Source organism: Sinocyclocheilus anshuiensis, unplaced genomic scaffold (assembly GCF_001515605.1).
Source record: "Sinocyclocheilus anshuiensis isolate Anshui unplaced genomic scaffold, SAMN03320099.WGS_v1.1 scaffold207, whole genome shotgun sequence".
Lineage (NCBI taxonomy): Eukaryota > Metazoa > Chordata > Actinopteri > Cypriniformes > Cyprinidae > Sinocyclocheilus > Sinocyclocheilus anshuiensis.
Window position 1 is genome coordinate 3,261,750 of NW_015551045.1, and position 16,923 is coordinate 3,278,672.

At 38.2% G+C, this 16,923-nt stretch overlaps 1 protein-coding gene across 1 annotated transcript in view; it reads right to left on the reverse strand.

The window, feature by feature from the left end:
- Positions 1-531: 531 nt before the first annotated feature.
- Positions 532-16,923, reverse strand: part of LOC107661712 (gamma-aminobutyric acid receptor subunit alpha-3-like) — a 151,893-nt gene continuing 135,501 nt past the window's right edge. The window contains exon 10 of the mRNA XM_016451454.1: positions 532-1,755. Coding sequence (XP_016306940.1) covers positions 1,414-1,755 — 342 coding nt within the window. The 3' untranslated portion in view covers positions 532-1,413. The remainder of the gene's footprint in view (positions 1,756-16,923) is intronic.

The window sequence follows — 16,923 nt, forward strand, 5'->3', positions numbered from 1 at the left end:
TTAGCAGTTTTTAAAAAAAAAAAAAAAAATGTTAGTGTACACTGTTCATGAAATGAATTGAATGAAATGGCAAAGGTAATGTTTTTTTGCTTAATATAGCTTGCTGTCACATAAGTACATACTTTACGCAACTTTTTAGTTTATCTACAAAAATGTCTCATTTAAATTTAAATTCACATGTAAACCTGGCACTTCCTACGTGAATGCAAAAAGATTGTTTTTCGAAATCGAGATGCATAATCAAATTGAAAACACTATGAGAAAGAAATAAAATCATAAGGGAACAATGGTGATAACAGCATATAAATATGCACACATCCACGTTGAGTGCATGTTCTCATATTATCTTAAATATATGCTTAAAACTACAACGACATTTTGCATGGAATTTTACAGACAGGAAACTATGAAACTGGCTTGCAATTGCCAAAATATGAATATTAATAAAAATAGTGCATTCACAAAACATACACACACACAAAATAAATAAATAAATAATAATAATAATAATAATAATAATAAAATCACCAGTGTAATGATCTACCAAAACCACCAACACTTCAGCGTGAGGTTATGGAAATGCATGTTCCTCCTGTGTGGCACTGGCCCAAATCTAAAATCCAGTCTTTATATTCTTCACAGCTGAAATGTTTCATAGCATTTCAGATCCTCAGATGAGGGTCTGATGCACACTGCTCATACTGGCCTCAAACAAAGAACCGTTGTCTGGCCCAGTGCCTTACAGTCAGCCGTCAGCACTAAATCAACTCACATGCAGGACAGCTCTGAGTTTAATACCATCCTGTGAGAGTTCAATCAACACTGACGTTTTCTTTAGGCAGGCGTAAGCTTGAAGACAATGTCAGCATGTGCCAAACTATTCATCTCTACGGCGAGTGATTAAAAAGGCACACAGTTTCTTTATCTTGGAGCCTGCTCAGGCTGTTTAAACAATAAGAATCACTGGACGAAAAATGCACTGATAGACCCATGGGGATGTAAACACATATCTAGATGACACTACTGATATAATACTCTGGGTTTGCAAAGAGTCAAAGAACAGACAGGTAGTAATGATGCGCCTACGGACATCGCTAATGGCTGCTGAAAGGCTACAGGTTCTCGCCGATGGCGACTGAAAGCCAATGGTGACTGATGTTTTTCTTCTGATGATACACAGTGTGAGGAGTGGGGGAGGGGTTTAGTGGGTAAATAATGGCCATCTGTACAAGACCAGCAATACTGTCATACTTTACTCATGCAACACATGAAATGGCACATACAAAAAAAACAAAAACAAAAAAAAAATCTACATGGTTGCTTAAAAAATGAAAATGAACACAGTAGCAGTAGCATCATGTTACTGATTAAGACTGGACTGGCAGTTTATTTATTTGTTTCTGGTTTCCATATTCATTTCTGTGGGCTGGACCGGTTGATGGTCGGCTTTCTGTTGACGTAAGTGGCCCAGTAAGCCAGGTTGAAGATGAAGAAGAGCACTGGAAAGATGATACGAGAGATCTTGTCCACTTTGCTGACACGATTGTATGACTTTCTTCCACCCTCCGGCACGTATTCCCCATCCATTTTGGGCAGCCGGATCTCTCGGACCGGCTGGGATGGGGTGGACGTGGATGTGGCACTCTTGGAGACGGTTGTCAGTCCGGGATCTTTGGCTACGCTCATGCTGTAGGTGGTTCCCACGATGTTGAAAGTGTTGTTGGTCTTCTTGGAGAAGGAAGCCGACTCTCGCCTCTGTGAAAGAGTCAAAAGGAAAAAAATAGAGCAATAAAAACACCTTTTCTTGAGCAAAAGTGAAGCATTCATCTTACTAATGGACTCTAGTAAATCCCTGTTTTCCCTTACTGCACAATTTTTTATATCAGGGATTAAAGTTCCGTCGCTAAGACGGATTTCCGTCAGTTCATAAAGACAAATAAGCTACCAATCATATGAAATTAGTATTAATAAATTAATTTGTACTACAGAGGTGGCACAGAAGAACACAAAAGTGGCTTGTAGGTACATTTTCAGACGTTTAATGAGGCTCAGAGGTGGCATGAGTGCAATTAAATTCATAAATTCATGTGGAGATTGTTTTAAATATAAAATTTTGAATACAGAAATAACTGAAATTATACGCTAAAAATGAAACTAAATCTGCCAGCAGGTGGTGGCAAGTCACTAATTTTATCATGAATCATTCATTCAATTGATTCGTTCGAACGGCTGAATCATTAAGGAATGAAGCAAGTTACTGTCTTTATGAACTGACGGAAATCCGTCGTAGCGACGGAACTTTAATCCCTGCTATATACTTGTATTATTTTTTGTTTCTTTATAGAAGTGGGAAATACATTCAGTGCAGTAAGAAAAACTATGTATTCATGACAGCATATCTAATTTTAAAGGTAAATCCAAATTCTTATTCAATGTGCTGATGACAAATTTAACGTAATGACATTTTGGCAATCGAATCAATCTGCAATAATGTATAAACAAAAATATTACTATATTAAGCCATAATATAGCATGCACAAGAGAGAATGCACTAAGAATAATTTATAATACCATTTGCATAGTTTTAGCACTCATTTTAATCAAATAATTATAGAATCAGGTGCACTGGTACAAACATGTCCACAAAATCTGTGCTAAATGTATTTAACACATTGCATTTCCCATATTTAATTGTTAGATTAATTAGGACGTGCTCGTCCATACACGTCCAAATATCTGGGTACTGTTATGACTGCAGGCTGATAAATAGGCTTTTGCAGTTTGCTTTTGACAAGTGCTTTGATTAGTTGTCCAAGGCTCTTGTGGGAAACATCTCAGGGACTTCCTCAGCCCCGTAACAAAAGATCAGGGATTTTGTAAAAAACAAAGGAAAATAGCTTCAAGCAATATGCATCAATGGTATATATTAATGCATAAATTAGAACATTAGAACAGATTGCTTAAAGCAATCACAGAGGCTTGTTACATGCAAAACAGTCAAAGGTTTACATTGCACCGTGACAGAAGGTGGCCACCGGCTATAGAGAACATTTTGTAATGTGAAGGGCAAATTCACTAAACAGTTGTATCTTTTGTGTGTGATATTATGCATTGTGTTCATAAAGCATCCATGCCAGAGTTTAATCAGGTGCTTTCTACACTGATGTAGCATTGCACCATGCATAGTTTTGATGAACTGTATATAATAACTTTATAAAACAGTTAGTTTCAGTCCTTTATTCTGATCCCCCGTCAACAAAAGTCTTCTTATATGGGAGATCAGACATTTTCTCATGCTGAGAGATAAGCAGATATATGTGAGAAAATATCATATATGCTGTTGAAAAATAAATGAGGTGTACAGCTCCTATTCTCTGTTTTTATTTGAGCTACATAAGATGAGGCACGTTACACCGGAACATTCTCTTGCCATTTACTGTCACTGTCAGGAACTCTTTTTTAGCAGAAGGATAGGATTTAATGAATGCAATTTAAAAAAGTACCAATACATACATTTTTTGGTTGTAATATTTGTATTGTGTGATAACCGTTTTATAAAAGCAATAAGGTACTCGAGGCTGTATTGTGAATAAGTCACAGCTGAAGGAGTTGCAGTGACAATAAGGAAAATAAGCCCTGGAAGCATACAGTTATAGAGTTCTGTCTGATTTTTTAAGCTGTTTTCCTCAAAGGGACCAGAAAAATGTCCCCACTAGGGCAAAATTTACTGATATTAATATCCTTGTGCTTATGGGGAAATTTGGACAGCATAATGTAGGGAATACCAAGTACACACACACACACGCACGCATGCATGTTGGGTTTCCATGTTTTATGTGGACTTCCCGTAGGCATAATGGTTTTTATGCTGTACAAACTGTATGTACACAAAACTTTCTGCTATTTTAGATTCCAAAAAAACAAACAAAAAAAAAACCATTCTGTTAAATTTATAAGCTTGGACCACACACACACAGAGGTGGTCTAGTTGTAGCTTCCAGGTCTCTATAGGAATATCTAACCAGGCTTCATTCTTGAGACACAATCATAGGAGGAATGGCACAGCAGGAAACATTGTATGCCAGTAAACAAACAGAGCCTCTGTTAGCAGGCTTACACAATAAGAAACACAGAAGCTGTCTAGTGTAGTCTAACCACAATAATCTACAATGCTTTATTACATGCATGTACTGTATAGAGCTCCGGAGGTTGAATCACGCACTCTAAACTCCACCATTTTGGCAGGCAATCAGGAGAGCACTAGAGCAATGGTTAGGGGAAAGCTAGGTTTGCCAACCGTCCCGTATTAGCCGGGACGTCCCATATATTGGACTTAATTTATGTGTCCCGTACGTGACCTCCCTTCGTCCGTTTCTTGCCCCCTCACACAGTATTCGTTAAGTAAATCAGAAAATCCTGAACATAACTGTTTGAGGAAGGCTGCAGAATCCTTTGCTGGCTGATCGCTCCCACTTAAGCGGCGCTTGCGCTTACGCCAATTCTGTCCGTGTTTTGACTTTGGTAAATCAGTTTTGGCAAATACAAACTACGTGATTATTTTTCATGAGTCCAACATCCCGCCGTGCAAGAAAACATGCAATCTACCCGAGACGTGATCAATAAGGGAAGCCGTCTTTTATTGCAAAATAGAGAAAAAACATTTTACATTTAAGTAAGCTTCTTAACCTTGTAGTCTTATTCTCTTACTCTTATTCGTAAAACACACAAAATGACCAATAAAAAAAAAGTGTCAAGCACCAAATGTCAGGGTTGGGGATGAAGGATGGAGCGAGGACTCAATAGCGCTTGCTACACAAAACACGTGGACAGAAGAGCGCACGGCCGAGCGAACTCGAGACCGCACGCTCCCACAACAGACAGAACATGGAGCGCGAGTGTCCGGACCCCGAAACGAAACCGAAACTCAAGACCTGAGTGCCGGGATCCGAACACCACGCTCCAACATGAAACAGTACACGCAGACGAGAGCGCACGGCTCGAGCACTCTCGAAGCCGCACGCTCACATGAAAACAAAGACATGACGGGAGTGTCAGGGCTCTGTCACAAAACCATGAATTACACTAGACCGAAGTGACAGAACCCTGACACCAAAAGCAGCCCATATTAAATCTCTAAGTTATCTTTAATTCAAAAATACGCATTTTCATATATATATATTTATTTATATATACGCGATTGTCCCATAAAGCAAAGGGGAAATCATTTTATCGTATTCCTAAGGATCCCGATAGTCGACTAAAATGGTTCACTGCAATAAAACATGCTAACCAACAGAAAATTTGGGATTAAACGGGTAAGATTTTATGACATTTATGATGTCTACTGTACTCACAGTGATATAGCTATGCTGGCTACCTACAAGGACAGCTAGGGTCGATTACGTTAGCTAACAACACAGTTGACTTACCCTTCCAGTGACGACATAGCAGGTTGAATATTCCTCAAAAAATTAGATTGCATCCATTTGTACACCTCCAGGCTTTTGTAGGCTTTTAACGAGTCTCCGGAGTAATGTTATGAGGGAAAGTTGATGAGGTAGTTGTAGATATCAGGATACTGCAGGTCAGGAAATCTATCAGTTCCTTTATTGATAGGCTACACGTTAAAAGCACCACGGGGGCATTATAGGGATCTGTTATGCTTAATCTATTAAGTTTTGCTATGTACAGGTCTATGTCTTTTGAATTAAAGTACGCAGTGAACTCTGTTGCCTTGAAACTCATGCTGGCGCCATTCATTTCACATTCGCTCCCAGCTGTCCCTGCCTGCCAGCATGGTGGTGTAAACAGAATGGGTCACGTGACGTCCGGAGCTCTATACACATTGCATATGATGTTGCTGTTATTTTGTATTTCAAAATTCTTCTAAAGGAATAATTCACCCACAAAAACGTTTTTAACTAACACTCATGTCATTGTAAATCTGTATGACTGTCTTTCTTCAGTGGCACACAAAGGGAGAAATTGAGCAGAATATCACTCTTTCCCAGTCACTAAGGTTGAATGATAATGGGAACTGTCAAGCTCTTAAAATAAAAATATCATAAAATAACTTTTGGGTATTTTGGGTAAACTACTTCAGTCTAAAGTGGTTTGATAAGAATCACACAATGAGCTGATTCGTGGCTGGTTTCAAAGATTTTTACTTCCTTTATAAGTAGTAGAAAATAAGAATCTGTAAATGTGTCATTAGGTTACACACTGAGGATTTTGCTGCACGTAGAAGAATTTGATATCATGCTATCAGACGCTATAATCCTTACTCATTATGTAGCAACTATGTGCAAACATTTTCACTTTTAGTTAGACCTCTGATCAACTGTTCAGAAAATAAGCTGGTAAGGTACAGTGGATAACGAGTGTAATCCTCTGTGATCATCTATGATTTAATATGCAGAGTCAGCTTTACAGGACATGAGTGATTTTGATGAAGTGGGCTACCAAAATCTGCTTGTTTGACAGTTATAAGAATAAACTACATTAAAGTGGTGCTTACCAGCACAAAACTCACCGTCACAGTGCTATGTGGTTATGAAGGTATTTTTAAAGATTTCTTAAGTGGTTGTTAATGTATTCTGGGTGTTTACTAAGCCACTGTTTAGTCAAAAAGAATCAGTTTGAATCTGAATACCTCCCCCTCCCTTTCGAAATTCACTCCCTGGACTCAATCCCCTTGTGTACCCCCATTGCCAGCCCTAGTTACTAAATGTGCTTATATTGACCACCCCAATGCGTAAATATTCACCTTCGTTACACATACTGTAGTGTCACAAGTTTTTACCAGGACTGACAAGCCAATAAAGAAAAACAAAGCAATTAATGTAGAAACTACGATGCATTGTAGTACAAGAAGAGCAAAGGAACTACTGACACCAACACAAACAAAAAACGCTCAGCTTAGAGTTCTGCACTGGGAGATGCCAGACCATTGGCCCTATTTTCTGATGCCAATATCTGTGCTAGGGATCTCACAGTAGGGACTGCTGCATGCTGCTTCCCAATCACAGACCATCGATCCCTGCTACTACACCAGCACCTGAGTCTTTAAATTACAGTCTAGGCTTATGTCAGCATTAGTAAAGGATCCCAAATACAAGCCCATCATGACCCACACTGATACAACTGTTACTTTTAGCTTAGGTCTCATCTGCATTGGGTATTGGCAAGATAAGCTCCTGGAGTTCACAGAGAAAATGCTTAGAAGATAATTAATATGTGATCAACACTACAACTGCTTAACAAGTAGAGAGTACAGAGAGAGAGAAAGAGAGAGGTCTTGCACAACATGAGCTCCTGAACTTTCTAGAGTTTCTTGCTTCTAATATGAGGTAAACCAAAGATAAAAACACAAAATTAACAAAAAATGAATTGCTGTCAAAGATAGTGAAGAAATTAGGAGAAAATCTCTTGAAAACAAGGAAAGTTTGTGGAACCTAAACAAAAGGACACTGGAGTGGGCCATACAACAAGGCTTCAGAAGGAAACAAACACAAAAAACAACAGGAAAAGAACCACTTACAAACTTCACTGAATTAACAAAAATGATTATTCCATCTTAAAAAGGATTTAACTGAAAGAACTGAAATAGAAATAACCTTTCTATCTACAAACAACAAGGACCAAACAATTGCAAAAGGACAAACCAAACCAATAGGTCCTCAACTTTCCATTTGATGGAGGTAAGACTACAAGAGCTCTAATTCAACTAAAATAAATGTTATAAGCAATTTGTCAAGAGAAATGTAACTAAAAAGGGACACTTTACATATATATATATATATATTTATAAACTTTGCAAAACAAACTTGACCAAAAGTTCCCTGGCATTCTACAGCTGTAGAACTGTATAGCAACTTAAAATAACAAAAAAGGGCCATTTTCATTCACACCTCCTGATTGAGCAATAATTGAGCCATCACTATCAATACCAAAGACCTGTAAACGGCATCACCATGGCAACACCAGCAATGGGGACTGGAGCTCACACCTTTTCCTACCCCCCCAGACATCCAGTCTGAGAAGAGCAGACAACAACACAAGCTCAAAACACAGAAGGAAAACCCAGAGACACTGTTTAAAGATACTTCAAACAGTAGGGGCAAAACCATCACCACAAACCTGCTCTTCTACACAGAATGCCTGACTGCATGGCACACAGCTTCCTGCACAGTGCACACTGTTCCAGTATCACACCAAACATGGAATCTGTAAAGGCAGGCAACTGTGCATTTATGAGGACTCAGAAAAAGACCAAGAGAACAAACACCTGACAATAAACATATCAAAATGGAACTGTAATGGTACAGGGAAACAATGCTGCCCTCACAAACTTTGAGCAGACCTTCCACTGCTTAAAAGATATGGTGGAAAGAGATGAAGCAAATCCCTGCAAACAGAACCCTACAGACACATCAGAAGACACTGATCAAAATGAGTCCTCAACCCATAACAATACAGAGAACAGAACCACTCCAGAAACCACAGAGAACATCAGCCTTCCCCCAAGCACAGGACTACACAACACAGTTGTTCAGCTACAGCACAGCTTAGCACTGCTAGAAGTGGAAATAATGGAACTGAGTGAGCATGTCCATGCCCTGACCACTAAAGACACTGAACAACTCAGAGAACAGCTGGACCAGATAAGAAACCAGCTGAAAATGTCCATCCAAGAACTTAAGAGGGAAATTGACACTCTGTATCAGGACAAGGAAACACTCAAAAAAAGACCTCAAAGAACTTCAACAGATCATGGGGAAGGAATTTTCAGAAATGAAAGACTACATGGGGAGGGAACTCACATGCTTCAAAGTTGAGCTACAACAAAAGGACAGACAGATAGAGACCCTAACAACACAGATGAGGTGTCTCCCTACCCCTGCAAATGCCCCCAAAGTCCCCACACCTACACAGCCAAACTCCAGCAGCACAACTCCGGCATCCACCAAACCATCACAGCCCAGATACAGCCAAAAGGTAAGCATAAACACAGGCAGCCCCCAGAAACCCAGAGATTGAACCTCAGAAAAACACTAGAGCTACAACCCCAGCTGAGAAACAGCCAGTGAAAACAGAGTCTGACATTGCCATCCTCATGGACTCCAATGGGAAGTTCCTACAAGGGGAAAAACTGTTTCCAGGTGATGGTGATGCCATCGATGCGTTTTTGTAAGAAAAATATCCATATTCAAAACTTAATAATTACTTTAATGTAGCTTGCGCCAACAATTTTCATTTTTGGGTGAACTAACCCTTTGAGCCCAATGTTATTTAACATTTACATCAATGAACTGGCGATCTGCAGCCCCCGGCCTCACCCTACACAACACAACACAACACACATTTACATTAGGCACTAACCAGACAACACACACATCACACTACAACTACCTGGGTTTGAAAATCACATCCACAGGAAACTTTAATCATGCTGTGAAAGAACTGAGAGATAAAGCACGCAGGGCTTTGTCCTAACGGCAATGTCCTATAGAAATCCCTATTAGAATTTGGCTTAAAATATTAGAATCAGTAATTGAACCCATTGCCCTCTATGGCAGTGAGGTGTGACAAATCCAATTTCAATCCAATCCAAATCCAAATCCACTGACAAATCGAAATCAAGATTTCACCAAATGTGAAAAACATCCAATTGAGACCCTGCATGCAGAACTCTGTAAAAAATGTGCACCGGCACACAACAAATAACGCATGCAGGGCAGAATTAGGCAAATATCCTGTAAAAATAAAGATACAAAAAGGGCAATTAAATTCTAGAAACATCTGAAGCTCAGTGACCCCCAATCATATCATTATAAAGCCCTGCAATACCAAGAGATGAGCAAGGAAAGCAACCCGCTCCCTCAGCTGATCCAGAGCTTCAGTCCTGATGCTTCACTTGTCACGGAATGCCAGGAGAGACAAGGTAAGTTCCAAGTGCAGTTTATTGAAAGTAACAAATAATCAAAAACAGAAATGAAAATGTGGCAAAAGGTAATCCAACACAAGGAACAGATACACGGTGAACTATGAACAGCATCAAAGAACAGACAAGGGAATGACAAATACAATATAGCCGCAATGACAGACAGAGTGAGCATGGTATATATAGATGGGATAATGAGTGAATGACTAGCAGGTGAAAGTGATCGGAACTGATAAACAGGTGCTGATGATCAGACAGAATGACAAGCAAGGAACTATGGGAATTGGAGTTGAACACATAAAACAAAGAAACAGGAGAGCGACCTCAAGTGGCCAGTCCAGGTCACCACAACCAGACACTGTGACATCACTAACATCTACTGATGCTCTGAATCACAACAACACTAAACACATCAGAATCAATCAGATTACTGCACAAATCAAACATAATTACATCACTCATTGGCAAACCCAAACACAACAACAGAGTAAAATGCAATGCTATTTGGCCCTAAAGAGAGAGTACAGTATGGCAGAGTATCTGTACACAGTGTTAGACAAGAAACTGAGAGGCACGTTGACCAGATACAGACTCAGCGGACACAAGCTGATGATAGAGATGGGCAGACACAAAAAAAACATGGCTGCCACCGGAGCAGAGATTGTGTTCACACTGTGATCTGATGGAAACAGAACTGCACTTCCTAACAGAATGCTCCAAATACACAGATATACGGACAGTGTTCTATGATAAAATACAGCAGATCCATCAGACATTTAAAACTCTTTCAAACCAGGAGAAACTGCCATATCTGTTAGAAGAACACAAGAACTGCTGTGCGTTTGCTGCTCAATATGTGTCTGCCTGTCACGATAGAAGAGAAAACACTCAATCTGCCCTGATCTGATGTTTCCAGCACATGTAAATTATATTATGCCATATTACTGTATTATATTATTTAGATGTATATTTTGCTTCTGTAAATCTCTCTAATCCCTTATTTTATTTTATTTCTAGTTTACATACATACATTAGTAATTCATTTTGCACTACATGCTTAATACTTTATATATATTATTATTATTACTATTATTCTTTTTCTTTCTGTTATGTGCACTATTTGTAAGTAGCCTAGTTGCAATTGCTTTGGCAATACAAATGTACAGTTTTTGTCATGCCAATAAAGCACACTTAAATTGAAAATTGAAATACAGAGAGAGAGAGAGAGAGAGAGAGAGAGAGAGAGAGAGAGAGAGAGGGAGAGAAATATTTAAATCTTTATTAAATAAGAAATACAAAAATAAGCTTATATAAAACTTATTTTAGGATGATGTGTGTATATAATAAATCTATCGTTTCATTTTATTTTATTATAAAGGTAATATAAAATTTAAAAAACATGTATCTATTATTGTTTAAAGATTAGAGAGAGAGAGAGAGGGAGAAATGGTTCTCTGAATTGTAAACATACCCTGAAGCTCTAGAAACACCAACAATTTCATTGAAAGTAAATTATGCACTTTGCATGAAATAGCAAACAAAGTACATGTAGAAAAAAAAAAAAATGTAGTAATACAACCTAATCACTTATGAAGTTCAGGTGATAACTGAAATTAAGAACATAACATAATGGAGGGATATAACAAATAAAATGACCAAAGCAACTACGATTTTCTTAATTACTTTGGTACATCTCTCGAATCACCCTTAACATTTGCAAATCAGCAAGTGGATTTCTCAAAACAGTTCGTACAAACAGCACCGCTCAATGGATTACCTGCAAAAGCCTGTAACTTGCTCAAAATCCTTAGATCATCTCTCAAAAGTAAGTAATTTATCAGTGAATGTATCAGTGCCATCAGAATGACAAATCATTGTGTCATTGCTCACAAACAAGATGTTTATGTTGTCAACAGTGTACTCTGTCAGTATTCCCTAATGTAAACTATGGCTACAGTTTTGATGACAGTTACAGAAAATGCACGTCTGCACTTTTTCTGTATGCCATATATCAATTTCCACAGTGCACAAAACTATATGTGGGATATCGATTGCAAGAGTTTGAACTGGATTCACATTTACCGTTGGTCTGTTAACAAATTACAATCAAGATTCTCCTGAGAGCAATTTATCAATTCAGGACATTAACAAAACATAGAAAATTTGCTTGACAGATTATGACAACTGGTACAACTATTTTGCTTTTAATGACTTATGCAATGCACTAGGACACACACACACACACACACACACACACACACACACACACACACACACACACACATTATTTTATTTTGTATTTTTTTAATTTTTTGTGGGGTAAGACTATTCAACAGAGAACCTATCAACATTTGTTCAGTTGTGCTTTGAGAAATGTTCCAAAGTGACTGAGGAAAACTGTAAATTATAACTAAATAAATAATTAGATTAATAACCCCCAAACTGTATTTTTGTACAATTAAAAATAAACACTAAATACTACATGACATGCTGGTAATAAAAGTATAAAAATTACATTTATAAGAATTGGCACATATAATAATAAATACTGAAGATAACAATAAAAAATCGTGAAAAAAAGAAAAGGGTTTTTGTCACCATGTGAGCCTACTAATCAGATTTTTTGGTCCCACTTTATATTAAGTGGCCTTGTACTTACATCAAAAAATAAGTACAATGTACTTATTGTGTTCATATTGTATTGCAAAACACTTTTGCTGCTATTGAGGTGGGATATGGGTAAGGTTAGGGACAGGTTTGGTGGTATGGGTAGGTTTAAGGGTAGGTTAAGGTGTAAGGGATGGGTCAACAGTGTAATTATAAATGTAATTACAGAAATTAATTACAGATGTAATTACATGCAGGTATTTTTAAAATATAAGTACAATGTAAAAACATGTATGTACACAATAACTGCATTGTACCAAATTATTAATTTAAATGTAAGTACATAGTAGTTAAGGCCACTTAATATAAAGTGGGACTGATTTTTTTTGTTTTAACCCTGGTAGTCAATCATGGAAATGTTTCTTATAAACAAATGTAATATTTAATCTACTTTTTGTTGACAATTTCTGCTTGCCATGCTTTTCGCTGATTGCTCTTGTGTATTACACTGAGCTTTTTAGAAACAGATTTCAACAGTAGGTAAACATTTACTGGTAACAGTCAACACTATAGTACACAGAAAATGAATATGAACATTTGTATTTATACAGTCCATTTGGTTTTGAAATGTGTTACATGTAAACTGAAAATTCACTTTCTGTCATGCAAAATGCGCAGCATTGGGGGTATGTCTCGGGTTACTTGACTGTAACCCTGTTCCCTTAAAAAGCGGGAACGAGATGCTGCGTTTCAATAACGCTAATAAGAACATTCTTTGTTCGACTAGTTGTGAAGCATGTGTGTCAAACACAAACGATGCTGCGTTTCAATAATGCTAATGGGAATGAGAATTCCAACACCATCGCACTGGAAGTGTCTGGACCCCCCAAGGTTGTGTAGTGTGTGTGCACAAACATTGAAGAGGTCTCAGACATGACTCTGGGATGTTGACTCAAGGACATGCGAGCCCGGAGTAGCATGAACATCCAAACTATATAATCTGGCAAATGTGTGAAGAGAGGACCAGACTGCCGCACCACACACTTGCTGCAAGGGGACACCTCTTGCCAGAGCCTTAGTATAGAATGCAACCCACCTGGTTGAATGGGCCATAATCGTAGATTATTTCCATAATCTAATGCAAAAGTGACTCTGGTGAGTATTACATTAACAGCCTTTTTATATCTTAAAACTATAGGCTTCACAAAGTCCCTGGGATAGGCTACAGCATCCCCTACAAAGGACAAGTGGTTTGGAGAATGGATGGATGGAACCATGCGCTTCATAAATGATCCAAATTCGATATATATTCTTTTCTGTTCTGACGATATCTCTGTTTTTTCCTGAGGACATACTCAGATTAAAGGAGAAAGACTCTGGATTCCTGCTGTGCAAAGTAATATCCTCAATTTCAGCGTGCATCAACTAAACTCCTCATGTGGAGACCTCATCTGCAAGGCTACTGGAGCAGCTGAAAATAATTCTGATGATATCTCTAATATCTAACAATATAACCCATAAGCAGCTATTGGGTAATTATAAAATTTTCATATACTGAGTCGGTGATACGCAATGGTCAATTGTAATTATGTGGAGAACTTCAACCTCAGCAAACCTCAATGAAGCCATATCTTGAAAGAATGTAATACTTTCCAAGATATAACTGAGCTAGTTTAAATATTTAATTTGCCATTTAATACCTATTTCTGTCATCTTCATTTCTAAGAGTTTTGACGGTCACTGACTGGAATATCACTGCAAAGCAGTAAAGCATTTTATTTTAATTTCAAATCTTGATGGTTTGGCCAGAAATGGAAATAAACACTATCTTGTCTAATATATTATGCTGTTCCACCTAGGAATTCCCTTTTGATTTAGAAAACTAATCAGAATATTCAAAAACGGAAACTCTCAAATAGCCTAATTGGAATATGATTGGAGTGTGTTTGCCCAGGAGAATATGTTATTACTCTTTGATTAATTGAAGTACCAACTTTGTTATGAATGTTTCTCTTCAAATTACTTGGGAGAAATAACAGAAACAAATGGCAAAGTGCTGACATGCAGTAATTTTACAGACCTGTTTGGTCTTGGAAATAAATGGTTGAGAAATTAGTTTCCATTCATTATGAAATATCTTACTTTTGATTGCAGACTTTTTTGACTGTTCGTTTACACGACAACGGTGTTTTGGGGACTGAAAACGCATATTTTTGAAAACGGGTTTCAAAGTGCAAGTTTTTGAAAACGGCACCGTTATTGTTTCTGTGTAAACACCCAATACGGGAATCTTTGAAAACGGTGACGTCATGTGCGTGGGTAGTACATGTTAGGTATGTAGACATGTGCAGTATGTGTCGATTTTAAAGGCAAGCGCGAACAAACATACATAACAATGGTGGAGTATATGGTACTATTGTTGCTGCTCAAGAGTTTGCTAACGCTTCTTCAGCAAAGTGTGGATTTACTTCACCAACCGACAACCAACAGCGGAGACGCATCATATAGATCATATAATCGTCACTTCCCTACAGGTGATGTTTGGTTCTTGAACGAATCGTTCTTTTGAGCCGGTTCTCAGGAAGTAACCGGTTGAGCCGGTTCACAAATCGAACTGGCTTTTGATGACGCAGGACGCACAGCCGAAGTAGCACGTCCAACTCAAAAAGAACCGAATGAGCCGGTTCAACCAACTGTCGAAGTTGATTCGACAGAACTGTCTCGAAGATTACCGAGGACTCAACAAGAACCGAATGAGCCGTGGCAAAGTTTGCCAAGGATTACCGAAGATTCTGATGAGTGAGTTGACAATACTGTGCAAGCCTGAGGCGCGTACTGGAAATATGCTTATTATGACTGTTATTAATTTACATTTTATTAAAATCTGCAAGAATCTTTCTGTCGAGTGATGTTAATAAATTTGACACTAGTTTATTGTGCATGCATATTATATTTAAAGTTGCTTAAGCGAAATCAAGGAGTTTATAAGTCTGGTTTATTAATTCTTTATACTGTAGACATGTAGAACATATTCGCGTTTGTGCAACAATGTCTGTAATGTGTGCTGTAGGTGTGAAACTTTTAGGAATCTTATCCAAGTTGTAGGCTAGTCAATATTGGTCAGTCAGTCGTATCTGAGGATCACATGGCACTGAGTTGTTAGAAAAGAAATGCGTAGCGTTATTGCTTGATGACGTCAGGAACTGATGAATCGGCTTTTTGAACCGGTTCAATGAGCCGATCTGTCCGAAAAGAACCGGTTCGCGGAAATGAATTGGACTTTGCATCACTACTGTTTACTAACAAGGTGACAGCGCCAACTATTGGCCTGGCATACGTAATACAGCGTTTTTGGCCATTTTCGCGGATATGTGTAAATGCTAATCATTTTGAAAACGTTGTCATGTATACATTAAACTTTTTAAAAACGCAAGGGAAAAACTTTTCCGTTTTGGACTACACCGTTGTCGTGTAAATGTAGCTTAAATGAGTTAAGACCTCTTCAGAAACTCCAAAGGAGGCACACATAAGATTACTGATCATTTTCTGAGGACAATCATTTGGGCGCTATTTATTACTTGAATGATTTTGCATTTTATACATTTAAAAGCAGGTTGTATGTGAGACTTTGTTTGTGTCCAGGAGCATGCTTGAAGTTATATAAACATTTGAGCACTGCTTAAAAAGCACAAGATCACAGTGTTTCCTTTTGAGGGAACTTTAACACTGCAGCAAGGTGTTGATGGTATGGGAATGCCTTTATCATGTGTCAGTGTTTGAAGCACATGTAAACACACCAATCTGATTGGCCAAGGCAGGGAAACACATTCCACTTGATCAACTTTATGCACAGACACCTTTGTTGATGGTATGGGAATGCCTTTATCATGTGTCAGTGTTTGAAGCACATGTAAACACACCAATCTGATTGGCCAAGGCTGGGAAACACATTCCACTTGATCAACTTTATGCACAGACACCTTTGTTCCTTGGTGATGTGTTGCCGTGTTTTTACACATGCTTCAGACACCAGCACACACTGAAGGTGTTCTCATAGCATCAACGTCATGACGCATCTCAGGGAACCAGATAACATATGTAACTCTGAGACATTTTGTCGTTATGGGCCGCTGTGTTACATCCTGTCTGTCAGCAGCTGCACGATTGTTCCACTTAGTTCTCTGCACACATATACTAATACAAATATACTCTGAAAATAGGTTAAGCATTAGCATAGCTGCAACAGTCATATTATCATTTCCCATGGCACAAGGATTCTCGGCTTATCACCCCACAACCATCCAAGATCAATTAATAAAATGAAAAGTCTGTCATCCTTTACTCATCCATTTGTGAATTCTAATACCTACGTA